Consider the following 18,279-nt stretch of genomic DNA (forward strand, 5'->3'; position numbering starts at 1 on the left):
GATGATATTTCATTGTTTTGATTTGTATTTCCCTGATGAGGAGTGGTATTGAGCATTTTTTCATGTGTCTGTTAGCCATCTGGATGTCTTATTTGGAAAAATGTCTATTCATGTCTTCTGCCCATTTCTTAACTGGATTATCTGGTTTTGGGGTGTTAAACTGCATAAGTTCTTTATATATTTTGGATATTAGCCCTTTATCAGATATATATAATTTGTAAATATCTTCTCCCATTCAGTAGGTGGTCTTTTTGTTTCGTCAATTGTTTCCCTCCCTGCATAGAAGCTTATTTTATTTTGATGATGTCCCAATAGGTGATTTTTGGGTTTGTCTCCCTTGCGTCAGGAGGCATATTTAGTAAGAAGTTGCTATGAGCCAATATCATAGAACTCACTGCCTCTGTTCTCCTCTAAGATTTTAATGAATTCCTGTCTCACATTTAGGTTTTTAATCCATTTTGAATTTATTTTTGTATATAGTGTTAAAGGGGTTCAATTTTATTCTTTTTGCATATTGCTGTCCAGTTTTCACAACTTTGTTGAAGAGAGAGTCTTTTTTCCATTGGATATTTCCCTGCTTTGTCAAAGATTAACTGACCATATAGTTGTAGATTAATCTTTGGGTTTTCTACTCTGTTCCATTGATCTATGTGTCCGTTTCTGTGCCCATCCTATACTGTCTTGATCTATGTGTCCGTTTCTGTGCCCATCCTATACAGCTTTGTAAGATAACTTGAAGTCTAGAATTGTGATGCCTCCAGCTTTGCTTTCCTTTTTCAAGGTTGCTTTGGCTATTTGGGGTCTTTTGTGGTTCCATATAAATTTGAGGGTTGTTTGTTCTATGAAAAATGTTGTTAGTATTTTCTAGGGATTGCATTACATGTGTAAATTGTTTTGGGCAGCATAGACATTTTAACAATATTCATTCTTCTGATCCATGAACATGGAATGTTTTCCCATTTCTTTGTTTCATCTTCATTTTCTTTCATCAGTGTTTTTTAGTTTTCAGAGTATAGGTCCTTTACCTCTTTGGTTAGGTTTACTCTTAAGTGTATTACGGTTTCTGGTGCAATTGTAAATGGGATTAATTCCTTGACTTCTCTTTCAGCTTCTTCCTTATTGGTGTATAGAAATGCAACAGATTTCTGTCGATTTTTGTATCCTGTGACTCTACTCAATTCATGTATCACTTCTAACAATTTTTTGGTGGAGTCCTCTGAGTTTTCTATATCGAGTATCATGTCATCTGCAAATAGTGATAGTTTTACTTCTTCCTTGCCAATTTCGATGCCTTTTATTTCTTTTTTCTTGTCTGACTGCTGTGGCTATGATTTCCAATACGGCAATGTTGTATTTCTTTTATTTTTTTTAAGATTTTATTTATTTTATTTGAGAGAGAGAGAGAGAGAACGAAAGTACATGTTTGAGTCGTGTAAGGGGTATAAGGGGAGGGGGAAGAGAAAATATCAAGCAGACTCCATGTGGAGCTTGGAGCATGGAGCCTGACACAGGGCTCTACCTCATGACTCTGAGATCATGACCTGAGTCAAAACCAAGAGGTAGAAGCTTAACCAACTGAACTATCCAGGTGCCCCAATGTTGTATTTCTTAACTTGAATTATAAATATCTAGGCAGTAGTCTTATTATTTTTATTTAAGCTATACATGCATGTTTTAGAAGTTATTCAATATATATTGGTCTCATTATTTAAGCTTATATATACATATATGTTACCCAATATATACATATTTTTGCAATAAAAGAAAAAATAGGAATTCAGCTTCTAATCCAAGAAATTTAAAAAAGCTTTAGTCATCTAAAGATGTAACTTACAAGAATTCAACAGAAAAAAGCGAATGTTTCCCAGAAGACACTATTACCTTGATAATAAACCCTAATAAAGACATTATAAAACAGGAAAATTAGTCTAATCTCATTCACGAACATAGATGCAAATGTTACAAATAAATATAACTTTAGTACAAAAAAATCCAATAGTATAGAGAAAAGATAATATATCATGAACAAGTTGGATTTATCCCAGGTATACAAGGATATTTTGATGTTAACATTAGAAAATATAAATACAATTTGACTAATTAAAAGGGAAAAAACATTTGGCAAAATCTAACATCCACTTATGATTTTAAAGAAACTAAGAAAACTAGGAACAAAGTGGAATGATTTACATAGCCTGGTATAGCTTATCTATATTTAAAAAACCCTATATAAGTAAATGCTCTTAACTATTAAATGCTAGAAGTGTTGTCTTTAAAGATCATGAACAAAACAAGGATGTCCATCCTTGCCATTTATATTAGACACTGACTGGAACTTCTAGCTAGCATAATAAGACAAGAAAGCAAAATTAAAGAGTTAAGTACTGGAGATAAAAAATAGTTATTTGTAGGTATGATTGTTTAAATAAATTCTCTCAAATGATACTATAGATAAATCATTATAAATATGAAAGTTTAGTCAAAGAGGAAATTCTAGAAGATAAGGCCAGCAGGGATAATTTTAAAATCTTCTCAAATCTTTATGTAAAAACATTCAGAGTATCTCAATAGCAAACCCAAGAACATATGGGCAACATTTACAACACAATCATATGACAAGGCATCTCTATGAACCCCAAAACATATACACAAGACCTTCAAGGTATTGGTGTACATATGTCAAAAAGCAACAGGTATAAATGGGGCATCTGGTGGCACCTGGATAGCTTAGTTGGTTGGGCATCCAACTCTTGATTTCAGCTCTGGTTATGATCTCAGGGTCCTGAGATTGTGCCCCACATGGAGCTCTGCACTCAGCAAGGAGTCTGCTTGGGTTTCTCTCCCTCTGTCAGTCCCCCAGCTTGCACTCTCTAAATAAATAACAAAATCTTAAAATAAATGGAAGGGGGAGCATCTGATGGACCTGAAAATAAGAAAACCCCAAAATAGCCAACAGGTAGTCATGGGAAATTACAGCAGGCCAATTTGAGAAAAGCAGTTGAAACTGGGAGCATTTTGCTTTTTCCAATAGCAAAGTGAGAACAGAGGATTCATGGTAAACATTAAAAGGACTGGAGCAGTCTAACCACTGTGAATACTCAAAACTGAACAACCAGGTCTCTAGTCCAGGGCATATGGCCCCAGAAAATCTTAGAAAGCAACTCATTTTTTAACACCAAATGAAAACATCAATAGTGGGAGCTCTGTGAAACTCAATAAGCTTTCTAAACCAAATCTCCTATAAAAAATTTCAGGAAAATTAATTCCATATAAAATTGAGTAACAGAAAACTACCAGTGCCAAATTCCAAAGTAGTTATAAGAACAAAGAAAATAAGGAACAGAGTAACATCCCTAGACTTTGAAAGCATGCAAGAAAAATACATGTGAGTCAGTGAGCACAGACAGGAGCAAGACGATTCACTGGGACCCATTTTGCTAGGAAGAGGCAGATCAGCTGGTGAAGCTACATGAGAGAAATTAGAGCAGTGGCTGTCACTGTCACTATGAGCTATATAAGTTGAGGTTCTGCAGCTGGAGACACTCTGTTTAAATGCTGAAGCAATTACAAGGATCCAATTGTAAACTATTAGGTAAGATATTAAGGAAATTAGCAATTTCCAGGTTTTTTTTTTTAAGATTTTATTTATTCATGAGAGATGAGAGAGAGAGAGAGAGAGAGAGAGAGAGAGAGAGAGAGAGAGGGAAAGACACAGGCAGAGGGAGAAGCAGGGTTCCATGCAGGGAACCTGATGCAGGACTCGATCCCAGGGTCTCCAGGATCACACCTGGGCTGAAGGCGGCGCTAAACCACTGAGCCACCCAGGCTGCCCCAGCAATTTCCAGTTTAAGATGGTGGCGAGGAGGCTCCTGAACTCACCTCCTCCCATGTATGCACTGTACCTACAGTTATACAAAGAGCAATTCTCTCTGAAAAAAGAAATAGGCTGAGCAACTCCTACACATCGTGCAAATAAGAAATGACTCACATCCATGGGAAAGGATGAGGCACATACCATAAGCCCCACCCCTGGCACAGTGTCCTACAATTGGGACAGAACTCCCAACTCCCAACTCCCAGGGTCCCCCTGAGGAGAAAAAGGGTTGGACAACACATATAGCATCCCAACTTTCAAGACTCCCATCTGAGGGACAGGCCCCCAAAGCTCCTATTTCTGAAAGCTTGTGACCACAAGACCCATAAGGCTACAGAAAAAAAAAAGTTTTTAACATGTTTGCTAGGACTTACTATGCTGTCCGCTCAGGGCTCAGCAGAGGAGTGGTACAAAAATAAGCTCATCTCCCTGTTATTTCCCAAAAGATGCCTACTGCATTCTTTAAAAGCTGCTACCTGGAGTTGACTGAAATCCTTCTTGAGATCTCTGGAAGCCAGCAGATGCTATCTCCTTCTCCTTCTAGACCGATCCAAACCATCAGTATCTCCCTGGAAGGAGCTTATACAGACATCTGGCACTCCAGACTTTGTGGCTGTTGCCAAAGAGATGGGCCCCTGGATTGTTTGGCTGCCATAGCCAATAGGGCTTGCATTCTCCAGTCCCACAGAACTTCAGCACACAAAGAAGCAGTTCCTAACAGGTCCAGGAATGACTTCCACTCCAGTGGCTATATCCACAGGCCTAGCACAAAGGGAGCAGACAAGAAAGCTCATCTTCTAGTTTCTCCATGGAAGGGCTCTAGTTACATATTTGCCCAACAGCTGCCTGGGGTTCAGCTGCTGGTCAGCCTTAATCTAGAGGATGACTGAGATTCTCCTCTTTGAGATACTGACAAGTCTTGAAACACTGAACAACTGGAAGCTGCTAAGAAAAAAAGAAATCAGCCTGGACAATCACAAAGGTTTGAGAGACACCCAAGAGCTTGGGCTGGGTTCATTGATGAGGTTCATTTCCTATATGAGACCACTCCATCAAGACTACGAAACTTGGCAGTTTTATCTAATGGTCAGAAACCAACACAGAGTCAGGATAAATGAAGAGGATAACAAGAACAGAATAGCAAGATAAAACTTCAGAACGTAAGTTTCAAAGAAATAAATAAGAAAAAACAGACCTTAATAAAATCTGATTTACCTGATATAAAATTCAAAATAGTGATCATAAAGATGCTGAGGTCAGGAGAAAAATTCATAAACAGAACGAGAATTGCAACAAAGAGATATAAAATATAGGAAAGTACCAAACAGAAATCATAGAGCTAAAGAACAAAATAACTGGACTGAAAAATTCAATAGAAGGATCCAAGAGCACTAGATGTAGAAGAAAGGATTGGCAAACTCAAAGACAAGGCAAAGGAATTTATTCAATCAGAAGAGCAAAAAAAAAAAAAAAAGTAAAGATAGCTTAAAGGATTTATTTATAGGACACAACAAAGTGTACCACCATATGTATTACAGGGGCACTAGACACTGACTTTTCCTTTTTTTTCTTTTTAAGATTTTATTTGTTTATTCATGAGAGACAGAGAGAGAGGCAGAGACACAGGCAGAGGGAGAAGCAGGCTCCATGCAGGGAGCCAGACATGGGACTCGATCCTGGGACTCCAGGATCATGCCCTGGGTCAAAGGCAGGCGCTAAACCACTGAGCCACCCAGGATCCCCAACACTGACTTTTCCAAACAAATACCTAAAGCCCATGTCCCAAAAGAAAAAATTAACGTACCACTAACACATAAATAAGATGAAGATATTTTTTTTCTTTTCTTTTCTTTTTTACCTTTCCCGAGGTTGTTGCTGAAGTTTCTCAAGTCGCACTACAGGTGGCTGGTTGGATTGGGACACTGCAGGTGGCATCCCAATGGTAACATTCAGGTCTGGGGATAGGAATGCTGGATATTCTATTGGTTGTGGTGTAATAACATTTCTGCCAAATGGTTATAATGTTAAATATTGCAATTATACAAAAGCACACTTAAAATCATTCTCTCTTGTACACTGTAGCTCATCTATCTACCTTGAACCATCAGAAGGTAGAGCTAGGAAAAAAGACAAAGGTCAGACATCCTGACAGAAGTACTCTCTTGAACATTCTTACTATTAAGATGGGCAGCAGGGATGAGAAAGGAGATAAGGACCTGAGGTTCTAATGAGAAGTAGAAAGTGTTTGAGCCCAGACCTCTCTCCCAATCTCTAGATCCAAATCTCTATTTTGCAGCTTAGTCAAGTGAAATTGATCATCACAAGTCCACCCACCTCTTATCAACCTGGCACCCTTAAGCCTATCTTTAAAACATATTTAATCTCCAAATGAGAACAATAACACGTCATAATTCCACTTAACATAATACAACTATCCTGCATACAACCAAAAATTCACTAACCTCTTCCCCAAAAAAGAATATAAAGTCTTTGGGTGATGTTTACTTTTCTTAATATCCTGAAACTTAAATAGTATGATCTAAATTTAACAATACTTAAGTGTTACAGTATAAAGTCAATATAGCTAATGTTACATGATAAGGGGATATGAGAGAAGAAAATATATTTGCTACGTAAATATATTTTTCAGGTCACTTGATAAATGGGCCAGAGTAGTACACCCAAATAATAAATCCAAAAAAGCCCACCAGGTATTATGCTTTTGTTTTGGTTCTAGGAGGGGCCAGATACAATTACTTATCCTCCACCTTAGTAGGTGCGGGACCACTGGATCCTAAAAATTTCAATGAAGACTACTAAATTTTTGTCAGAATTCTTCCCACCCTCTGATATGCAAATATCTTATCAGAAGTCTAGATTAGTTGCTATTTTCTATTTACCAGGTCCAATCAGCATAACGGTTATCGCTGTAATGGACCTGTGTAATACCTTGTATTAGGGAAAGGCAATCAAGATACCCGTGAACTATGGGACACCTGAGTGGCTCAGTCAGTTAAGCATCTGACTCTTGGTTTCAGCTCAGATCATGATCTCAGGGATGTGAGACCAAGCCCTGTGTCAGGCTCTGTGCTCAGTGTGGGGACTGACTGCTTGGGACGTTTTCTCTCCCTCTCTCTCTGCTCCTCCCCATGCTCTCTCTTTAAAATGAATAAATCTTGTTTAAAAAATTCCTGTATAAATAAATAAAAATTAAAAAAATAAAATCTTTATTTTTTTTAAAATTTTTTTATTTATTTATGATAGTCACAGAGAGAGAGAGAGAGAGAGGCAGAGACACAGGCAGAGGGAGAAGCAGGCTCCATGCACTGGGAGCCCGACGTGGGATTCGATCCAGGGTCTCCAGGATTGCGCCCTGGGCCAAAGGCAGGCGCCAAACCGCTGCGCCACCCAGGGATCTCAAAAATAAAATCTTTAAAAAAAACTCTCTCTCTCTCTGTGACTATCATAAATAAATAAAAATTAAAAAAATAAAATCTTTAAAAAAAAAAAAAAAAAAGGATCCTTGGGTGGCGCAGCGGTTTGGCGCCTGCCTTTGGCCCAGGGCACAATCCTGGAGACCCTGGATCGAATCCCACGTCGGGCTCCCGGTGCATGGAGCCTGCTTCTCCCTCTGCCTGTGTCTCTGCCTCTCTCTCTCTCTGTGACTATCATAAATAAATAAAAATTTAAAAAATAAAATCTTAAAAAATAAAAAAATAAAAATAAAAAATTCCTGTGAACTTAATTAATGACATAGGCTGGAGAAGTTAATATACCTGAGGTAGGACAGTGAAGGTATATTGCTTGGCCTTACCAGATCAAAGAAACTACTTCTGATGGTCTTTATATGAGCAAAATAGCATTTGCCAGATCAACAGTTGCATACCAGGTACCAGGGGATGTGTTAATTTGCTCAAGCAATGAAACCACATCTGGTACAGCGGCTGCAATTGGAATCACAGCCTGGTTAACCTTACAACAACCTACTATCATTCTCCAAGATATTTTATGCATAGGTCAAAATAAGTGAGCTAAATGGGGATGTGATGGGAATCACCACCCCTGCATCTTTCAAGTCCTTGATAATGGCACTAATCTCTGCAATCCCTCCATGAATGTGGTATTGCTTTTGGCTTAACTATTTTCTTAGATAGAGGTAGCTCTCTGGTGGCTTCCATTTGGACTTTCCCACCATAATATCCCTCAGTCCACAAGACAGGAAACCAATGTAGGGATTCACCAACTGCTAAGTTTGTCGATTCCAAATATGCAATCTGGAACTGGGGAAATAATCACAGAATGGGTTTAAAACTCCATTAATCACCTGTCCTCTGTAAGTCCCTAGTCTGACAGGTGGACAACGGTGCCATTTGGATCTTCTGGAACTAGGGTCAGTATAGAGCAAGAGTCCAGTAGTCTTTGAAAGGTCTGATTATTTCCTTTTCCCTAATGCAGTTACTCTGGTAAAAGCCTCTCCCTCCCTTTTGGGAAAGCTGGGAGAAAGATTAACATTATAAATTTTTGTCAGTTAACCAGAATCTCTAAGGGGACCAAGCCTCCCCTTCACTTGAAGGCTTTTGGGTCTGCAAACTGGCTCAAATCTGGGATTTGACTGAGGACCGATAGTACATTTTTTACTCAGGTGAGACTTTTATTCACTTGATATAGAACTTCTCTGCTTATACAAATTAAGTAAGAATTTAGTAGGCTCCCTATACATTTTATTTCTAGGAACTTGAAATGATCAACTAGCCAATGTCAGAGGTCTGTGTGAGTCAAACTATTCTGATTACTGCTTTGACTCTACTGTCCATTGCAATAACCACGCCATCTTGCCTTAGGTGGTTGTGGGCCATCACTTGGCCCTGCCACTTCAGGATGCTATATTCCCATTGCATTTAGGTTTCCCAGTTCAGTGACCACAGCTCCCACTGTAAGGTGGGAGCTGCCTAACAGAGAAGAGCAATCACATAGCTCTTCACGGGGGGGCTCCCCTCACAAATTTACTTCTCACAGTCATGGTGAAAGGTGTATCTTCTGGAACCTCCCAGGGTGAGTGAGTAAGTCTTAAAAAGAAATCTATACCAACATCACCATCTCTCTAACCCTTTGAATATCTTCCTTCTACATTAAACCAAGGCAGGTTTGGCATTTCCAATTCACCCATGTGGGCATCTTTTGGTTCATGTTTCTGCAACCAAACAACCAAATCCAGTCTTTTCTAACCTCTTTATCTGAAACATTAAATGCAGAATCTCTGCTTAGTGAGTCCATTTCAATAAATTTGCTGTGACCCAACTTTTATGTTCCTTTCACCATTATCCCACACGCTATGTCCCACAGTTCTTTATGTTTACCTCTAGGAGGGTTCTTATCTCATTTGTATTATAATAATCTCTTTTTACAAGTTACCTTTGCACTAAACCATGAGCTACCAGAGGGCAGGGACCAGGTCTTACTTATTTTACTATCTGCAATGGCTTGGGGGTATAGTAGATATTTAATTAATGCTTATTGAATCAATCAGTGAATAAAGAAATAATGATTGATAAACATAAAACATTCAAATTTTACTATTTCAACAAATGACCAGTATCAAGTGAACAAAATTTATTTAATGATAATACCCAGTATTGGTGAGACTCTAGGACAATAAGCATTTCAGAATATAAATTCCCATCCTATACCCAATTCCCTCAATTCCATTTTCTCTATTTCTTATTCTTGGATAGCACCATAGATTAAATTTCCATCTCAGGTGCTCATTTCTCTTTAATCTATTTTTATTGTTGAAATTTTAAGAGCAGTTGACATATTTTAAGTTACTTTTGGTTTGCTAATGACATTTTTGTTTTTTGGGTTTTTTAAAGATTTTATTTATTTATTCATGAGAGACACAGAGAGAGAGAGAGAGAGGCAGAGACACAGGCAGAGGGAGAAGCAGGCCCCATGCAGGGAGCCTGATGTGGGACCCGATCCCAGGACTCCAGGATCCCTGGGCCGAAGGCAGGCGCTAAACCACTGAGGCACCTAGGGATCCCTGCTAATGATATTTTTTAACATGAACTTTTTACTAAAGATTTAGAAGTAACCATTAGAATGTGTGGAATGGAGGTAACCCTACTATACTGTAAGGAAAACTGACAATTAATAGACACTTTGATCTTATAAATCCCTCACCTCCTTCTAGAAAAGGGTACCTCAACTAGCCAACTTTCCTTATTATCTTAACCCTGCCTTCCCTCCTTCAGCCATGAAGATGACACTCTCTTTTATCTCATCTCGAGGCCTCTTCACCTCCTTTCTCCAAGCCTATACCCAGGAACCCAAGATTTCTCCCACCTTAGTAAGCAAAAACAATTCATTGCTCTCTTTACCTTGGAGTCTAGCCCATTCTGGCTATGTCTTAAGACAATCAAAATGGCGGGATGCCTGGGTAGCTCAGCAGTTAAGTGCCTGCCTCTGGCCCAGGGTGTGATCCTGAAGTCCCAGGATCGAGTCCCAGGATCAAGTCCCAGGATCGAATCCCAGGATCAAGTCCCAGGATCGGGCTCCCTGCATGGAGTTTGCTTCTCCCTCTGTGTCTCTGCCTCTCTCTCTTTCTGTGTCTCTCATGATTAAATAAATAAAATCTTTAAAAAAAAAAAAAGGCAATCAAAATGGTCCATCAAATGGATTAAATGTTTTAATGCTACGTAATCTGATTGTGTAAATAAGACTTCAAACACTTACATCACAGGATCTATTCTCTCTGGAGGTGGTGCAATATTCATAAACATGGATGGCTCAATAATTTTCTGAAGAGGTTTTAACTGAAGAAAATGGTAAGCGTATTTTAACACTGCTTAGTTACAATTACAGTTCACTCTAATACTACTATCCTCCGGGACTACAGAATAGGCCTTAAATACGTATAAAAAGAAATGGAACTAAGAGAGGAAGAAAGAACTACCATTTATTGACACTAGGTATCTGCCAAGAACCTTGAATCTGTAATATTATTTTTAATCCTCTCAATAATCCTATGATGTAGGTAACTGTGTCCATTTTACAAAAAATGCTGAGGATCAGTAACTTGTTCAATGTTACCCAATACACACCAGAGCCAGGATTTGAATGCAGCTTTATCTGCCCCCAGTGTTGTACTCTTTTTACATTATCAAGACAGGTGAGTAGGGGTCTATATTACTGAAAAGTTCATAGACATAGGGATCACTGGGTGGCTCAGTGGTTTAGCGCCTGCCTTTGGCCCAGGGCGTGATCTTGGAGTCCTGGGATCAAGTGCCACATCAGGCTCCCTGCATGGAGCCTGCTTCTCCCTCTGCCTGTGTCTCTCTCTGCCTCTCTCTCTCTGCCTCTCTCATGAATAAATAAAAAAAAAAAGTTCATAGACATAAAATCAAAATCAATAATTTTTATTATATTTCTCACTCTTTTCCACACAATATCTGTTTCTTGTTTTCAGTAGAATCTACCTATGTAAAACAAAACTTGCCTAGTTTTATCTGAAAAGGAGATATCTCCCAAAAAATGTGATTATTACATGTTTTACTTATATTCAGACACAAAACCTACCTCTGAAGTTGGTGCTTATAAACTATGTCATGAAAGGGACTAATCAGTTACAGTCCCTACAAGACCCAATTCATAAGAAAATAAATAGGCAGGAGGAATAGAAAGAAAAATCAAAGAAGGAAAAAAGATTGTGCCTAGTGGCTTTATTCTGTGTATTACTTAGTTCTGATTCGAAATGCATTAAAAATCATTATGATGTACCACAGGCAAAATTTTAGAATAACATTTTACCTGCGGTTACTTAGTAAACATAATGGCAGACTGTTTAATAAGAGTAATATACCCACTCTCAATTCCTAATAAAAAAGACAACCAAGACTATAAAAAATAGCAAAAAAATGAAATGAAAAATTATATGCAAAGTATAGGGATCATATCCCCTGTATAACAGCAGCACTGATGGGACTGGATTTATAAATGGTCCAAAGTTGTAATAATACCCAGGGATATGAAGAGTTCTTTCAAACACTTGGTGAGAATATATGTTGCTACAACATTTTTAAAACAATTCCCTGACAAGGTCATTGTTTTGGACAATAATTTCCATTCTAGAAATCTAGCCTAAGGACATAATAAAAGGACATAGGTTAATGTACAAAAATAATCTAGCCTAAGGACATAGGTTAATGTACTAAAATTTTCATTGGAACATGAGTATATGTAATGAATTTAAAGGGGCAGGACAAAGCTAGGAAGATAACTTCTTTGAACATATTACTCTCTCGATAAATCAAGGAGTGCTCAAATAATACCAGACATTGAAATAACCATGGGGGGTGGGGGAGTGGGGAAGGAGTATATATGATCAGAGTAAAACATTATATGAGTATAATAAATGACTCCATTTTTAAAAAGCATTTTTAGATATAAAAACCTGCACTTCAGGATGCCTGGGTGGCTCAGCGGTTAAGCATCTGCCTTTGGCCCAGGGCGTGATCCTGGAGTCCTGGGATCAAGTCCCACATCAGGCTCCCTTCATGGAGCCTGCTTCTCCCTCTGCCTCTGTGTCTCTAATGAATAAATAAAATCTTAAAAAAAAAAAAAAAAACAAAAAACAGCCTGCACTTCTTATACAGTTGAAATAATTTTGTTTTCAAATGAACACACAAAAGCAAATTTTCTGGGCAGCCCCCGTGGCTCAGCGGTTTAGTGTCGCCTTTAGCCCAGAGTGTGATCCTGGAGTCCTAGAATCGAGTCCCACGTCAGGCTTCCTACATGCAGCCTGCTTCTCCCTCTGCCTATGTCTCTGCCTCGCTCTCTCTCTCTGTGTCTCTCATGAATAAGTAAATAAATAAATCTTAAAAAAAAAAAAGCAAGTTTTCTGATAATGGCATTTTGAATAAAATATTATTTTAAATGCATATGCAAATAAAAATGATGGTTTCATTTTTTTCCTTAGGCTGGAGAAAAACAGCATTCCTTTAAAAATATTTGTTTTAAAAAAATACGTATTTAGGGGTCCCTGGGTAGCTTAGTAGTTGAGCGTCTCTGCCTTTGGCTTAGGGTGTGATCCTGGAGTCCCGGATGGAGTCCCACATTGGGCTCCCTGCGTGGAACTTGCTTCTCCCTCTGCCTGTGTCTCTGCCTCTGTGTGTGTGTGTGTCTCTCTCATGAATAAATAAATAAATTATTTAAAAAATATATGTATTTTTGAAAATTTATCAAACTGGAAAGAAGAGAGGCTCAGATTTGACTGAAGAGTTATAGAATAATTTTTAAGAGAGGAACTAACCTGATGTGAAAATCCATAACCAAAGTTTCCATAGGAGAACATAAATTCCACCTCCACCTTACAGATAAACTAAACACATGGCAAATTTATTTTATTGGTTAATCAGAAAGATATTCTAATGAAAAAGGGGTAGCAAGTAATATTTTTACTTCACAAATCTCTCAGAAAAACTAAAGCATAAATCTCCTGATTGAAAAAATAAGCTACACAAGGAACTCCTATAGAAGAATCTATGGAGTTCCTGAAATGTTAAAAACTTTGTTAAAAAGTATTATATGATTATAATATAGGAAATATCAACTTATAATTAGTAGGGTTACCCTGAGATACACACACACATATATGTGTATATATACATATATATGTATATATGTGTGTATATATATATACACACACACAGAGATACATATACATGTGTATGTTTTTAAAGTATTTACTCACATTTCCCCTATCTCCACTTCCAGATAACACTTTTATTTAGACAAGTGATTTCATCTTTCTGAATCCAAGCTTGCTCAAATGTGAAATGAAGGAGGGTGTCAGAGGTTATGATCTCAAATGTCCATCATTCTTTTTGATAAAGCTCCTTGTCCCTGTTCTGGCTATTGATGACAGAGGTCTCTCTGAATAGAATATTAATCAAAACAATAATTTTAAGTATTTAAAAAGAAATTCAAGCAAGAACTGTAAAAACACCCTTTAGAAACTCTTTTTCTCTAGGACACATAATCAAAGAAGAAATTAGGACATTTTAGTCTCTTAGTCAATGATTTCAATTTTCCTGTTCATCAGTTAGCAGTAAGGTAGCAGCATTAAAAAAAAAAAAAAAAAAAAAAAAGGTGGAGATGAAGACTGTGTGAGTAAATATTGTTCTTTCTATTTAATACATTTCCATTAATTCAAACAGTGATAGGGTAACAGGAGAATAAAAACATTAACAGAAGTTAAAACAGTATCAGAGTAAAGCTATATGAAATGTTAAGTGCATGTACAAAACTTTGGAAATTTCAATAAAATTCTTACTGTGTTTTTATGCAACATGTGAAATTCTTCAATAAAACGCCCTTTCTGGAAAAGAGTAAAAAAGAGTAAAATTCTCAAATAGAGAGTCACTCATGAAGCCATACAGATGATAACCTTAACCATCTCATAAATTTTGAAAAATCAGGTAATGATTTTTAATGCATGTGTTAACTTAGTAGCTAAAATACATTTGGAAGAAAATAAAAATTCCAGGTTGCACCAAAAACAAGTTATTGTTTACATTTATAATTTAGACAAAAATGGTTGTGCTGATTATAGTTCCCCTTTCTTCAAGTCTTAAAGGAACTGCCATGCCTGTACTCCTTTAGTTGGATTTAACATAAATGTGCACAAAGAGTGGACTCATGACAGAACTGAGTGCCTCTCTTATCCCCCAGGAACTGTTGGGATCTTTTTCACCAGGTAAACCTTAGGTATCCTTGGTCATCACATCACCTCTGGTCAGGTCTACTGTGCTAGCAGTCCTCCCATCTAATCCACCATCCCATGGTTCCCTTTCTTCCCAACATTTTCCACTGCAGTTCATGGAATCTCTCCCTATTCCATGGTTAACAAACAACCTTACACCTTTAACTGCTCTACCAGACATTGCCTCTTTGCTTTACCTAAGCCTTGGCTCACCACTAAAGATGCTACTTCCCTCACAGGCTCCTCAAGGAAAGGCCCACCTACTTCAAGGCCAGGAAGTAAGGAGCAACCTTCACACTCCTCTTCTATTGCTTCTAGGTTGTATTAGTTCATGTAGATATTAACAGTTTTCCATTTTTAAACTTCAGGCTGTCTGGTATGTTTCAGACTTTCTGGTCACTAGTTCTCCTTTAGTGAAAACGTCAGCACCTTGTTCACACATCCTCTCCACCCCCAAAACCTAGCAATCTGCAGAACCTATTTAACATTGGCCCTCTCAGTTTCTGGTGAAGTCATATAATAAAGGAAATAACAGCTGATGGTACAATGGCAGACATCACACACCTATCAGAATGGCTAAAGAATAAAATGGTGAGGACACCAAATGCTGATGAGGATGCTCAGAAACTGATCATTTATTTCTGGTGAAGATGTACAATGGCTTCACCACTCTGGAAAACAGCATTTCCTATAATGATTATACATGCAACTATCTTACAAACCAGAAATTTATCTGAGAAATGAACACTTATGTCCACACAAAAACCTATACATGAACGTTTATAGCAACTTTAGTCAGAATGGCCCCAAACTGGAAACCCAGATGTCCTCTAATGGGCAGATGGCCAAACCATGGAACATTCACACCCTGCAGTACTACTCAACAGCAAAAAAGAAATGAACTAGTAATACATGCAACTACCTAGATGACTTCCCAGAGAAGTACATTGAGTGAAAAAAAAAAAAAAAACTAAAATGTTACATACTATGTGATTCCATTTATATAATATCCTGGAAATGAATTACAGAAAGGAAGAACAGATTGGTGGTTGGCAAGGGTTAAAGGAGGGGGCAGAGGCAGGAGGGAAGAAGATGTAGCTATAAAAGGCAACAACCTGAGGAATCCTGGTAGAAGTGGCACATTCTCTAACTTGGTTGCAATACTGTACCCTGGTTTTGAAAGATGGTACCATCATGGAAAACTGAGTAAGGGATACAAAGGATCTCTCTATATTATTTCTGTCAACTGCATGTGAAACTACAATTGTCTCAAAAATATTAAAAAAGCCATGCGTCTATTTAAAGTGGGCCAAATTCATCCATGAGGCTTATTCTTCATTAGGCCTAGTTTATACAAATAGGGAAAGAGAGAGAAGGAGTAGGAGCAGAGGTGTGGAGAGAGCAGCAGACTCCACACTGAGCAGGAAGCCTGATGTGGGGCTCGATCGTAGGACCCTGAGATCGTGACCTGAGAAGGCAGATGCTTAACTGACTGAGCCACCCAGGTGCCGTGAAACAATTCTTAGTGAAGGTAGAAGTGCCTACAGAAAGATACTGACAGGGATCCCTGTGTGGCGCAGCGGTTTGGCGCCTGCCTTTGGCCCAGGGCACGATCCTGGAGACCCGGGATCGAGTCCCACGTCGGGCTCCCGGTGCATGGAGCCTGCTTCTCCCTCTGCCTGTGTCTCTGCCTCTCTCTCTCTCTCTCTCTCTATCATAAATAAATAAAAATTTAAAAAAAAGGAAAAGAAAAAAAAGAAAGATACTGACAGATGTCACACACAGCATATCTTGAACACACCACACCTAAAATCATAAGGCTTTTTGGGGAAACCTATAAATAACCAAAATTGCTTCCCCTGACTACTCTGCTCATTAAATAATAATGGTCTCTTTGCCATATGACATAGCAATTCATCATACTATAGAGACTTTTTGCATATATGCAATGGAAGACAGTTTCAAGAAAATTCACTGCAACAATGAGTATAATAGTAAAAAACAGAAAACAATCCAAATACCCATCAACAAATTTAAAGATTTATGTATTTGTTTTAGAAAGAGAGAGAACAAGTACACGAGCAGGGGGAAGGGATTCTCAAGCAGACTTCCTGCTGAGCCCAATGTGGAGCTTGATCCCATGAGCCTGAGATCATGACCTGAGGTAAATTAAAAGTCAGACACGTAAACCACTGAGCCATCCAGGCACTCCCTGACCTTAGGAGAGAGCGAGAGGGAGAGCGAGAATCTCAAGCAGACTTCCTGCTGAGCCCAATGTGGAGCTTGATCCCATGAGCCTGAGATCATGACCTGAGGTAAATTAAAAGTCAGACGCGTAAACCACTGAGCCATCCAGGCACTCCCTGACCTTAGCTTTTTAGAATCTAAGCTAGTATGTCCCACATTATGTATTCATCTTATATCATCATGGTATTGTCTAACTTTTTCCCTATCTCCTAAATTCCTATGAACTGAAAGTTAGATCTAGACTCAGCTTGGTTAGATTTGGGGTAAACATTTTGATGAGAACAATTCCGAGGCAATGCTGTATACTTCATATTGTACTGACATGCACTGACAAAGGATGCATATGATGTTAAATTATCCACAATTACCTAACTTCAAGCTAACTTCAAGCTCTTGGTTAAAGTGGTAACCAAAACTTCTGTTGTAAAGGCACCTTTTCCCCACTGCAACAATTAATGTGCAGACTGTTACAGTGGTGTCGTGGAAATTTCTTGTTTCCCAATAACCTTTTATCTCATGCTTTAAGTAGCACTGCTAAGTCTTGATTGAACCAACCATCATTCGCTATAAAGGACTGCAAAAATAGTCAACCTGTAATTCTATCATTCTTTCTACACTAAGTGGCATTCTTCTGTTTTAAATTTCAAAATTCCATTTTTCTTCCCTGGCTCTTTTCTTCTTTTTTTGAGATCAACAGGACTTCTGGATTTTTCTTTATTCAGAACTTGTACTGATCTCTTTGATATTCAAATTATCCTGAAATTAGCCAACAGGAGACTCTTGCAATCTGTCTCTTCTGTCTTTTGACATAACTTCATAAGTCTTTGAAGGCTTCCTTGCTTTGCATCCTACAAATACTCCTTCAGATTGTTTATATTTGTTCACTATCAGTTCTCTTCCTTTGAGCTCAGGACAGTATGGCTGCTGGGAAGTGAGAGGGTAATCCGAGATAGGAGAAAGCAAGAGGGGAGGAATAATGAAATCTGTGTATAAACCCTGCCCCAAACTCTGGCTAACCTCTAAACAACACATGCACAGGGCAGACTGCAAGGAGCCCAGCTAAGAGTAAAAGAACTGAAATTTGGGCTGTCAAATAAGAGACAGAGTTTATCTTTTGAGTCCTGTTTAAAAATATTCTAGAGAGATGCCTGGGTGGCTCAGCGGTTGAGTGTAGGCCTTCGCCTCAAGGTGTGATCCTGCAGTCTAGGGATCAAGCCCCACATTGGGCTTCCTGTAGGGAGCCCACTTCCTCCTCTGCCTATGTCACTGCTTCTCTCTCTCTCTCTGTCTCTGTCGCTGTGTCTCTCATGAATAAATAAATATTTTTTGAAATTCCAGAAAACATAATAAAACATGCTAAGTCTTTTAATTTGTATCTTTCCCCCACACACAATTGATT

General features: G+C 38.3%; 1 protein-coding gene across 17 annotated transcripts in view; it reads right to left on the minus strand.

The window, feature by feature from the left end:
• The window catches only part of C2CD6 (C2 calcium dependent domain containing 6), a 127,210-nt gene that overhangs the window by 87,185 nt on the left and 21,746 nt on the right, over positions 1–18,279 (minus strand). For 13 of the 17 annotated variants that reach the window (XR_004812403.2, XR_003134281.3, XR_003134280.3 and 10 more), the window contains 4 exons: positions 14,205–14,249; positions 13,182–13,250; positions 10,607–10,686; positions 5,733–5,879 (listed from right to left, as the gene is read on the minus strand). The exons of 1 other annotated variant lie outside the window; for it this stretch is intronic. Coding sequence is in view for 13 of the 16 variants with exons in the window: in XM_025441610.3 (XP_025297395.3) it covers positions 5,733–5,879; positions 10,607–10,686; positions 13,182–13,250; positions 14,205–14,249 (341 nt within the window). In the remaining 3 variants the exon portion in view is untranslated. Of the gene's footprint in view, positions 1–4,350; positions 4,472–5,732; positions 5,880–10,606; positions 10,687–13,181; positions 13,251–14,204; positions 14,250–18,279 lie in introns of those variants that run through there. 3 more of the 17 variants (XM_025441613.3, XM_025441620.2, XM_025441619.3) reach the window with 3 other exon arrangements.

This window comes from Canis lupus, chromosome 37, assembly GCF_003254725.2.
Source record: "Canis lupus dingo isolate Sandy chromosome 37, ASM325472v2, whole genome shotgun sequence".
In the NCBI taxonomy this organism is placed as follows: domain Eukaryota; kingdom Metazoa; phylum Chordata; class Mammalia; order Carnivora; family Canidae; genus Canis; species Canis lupus.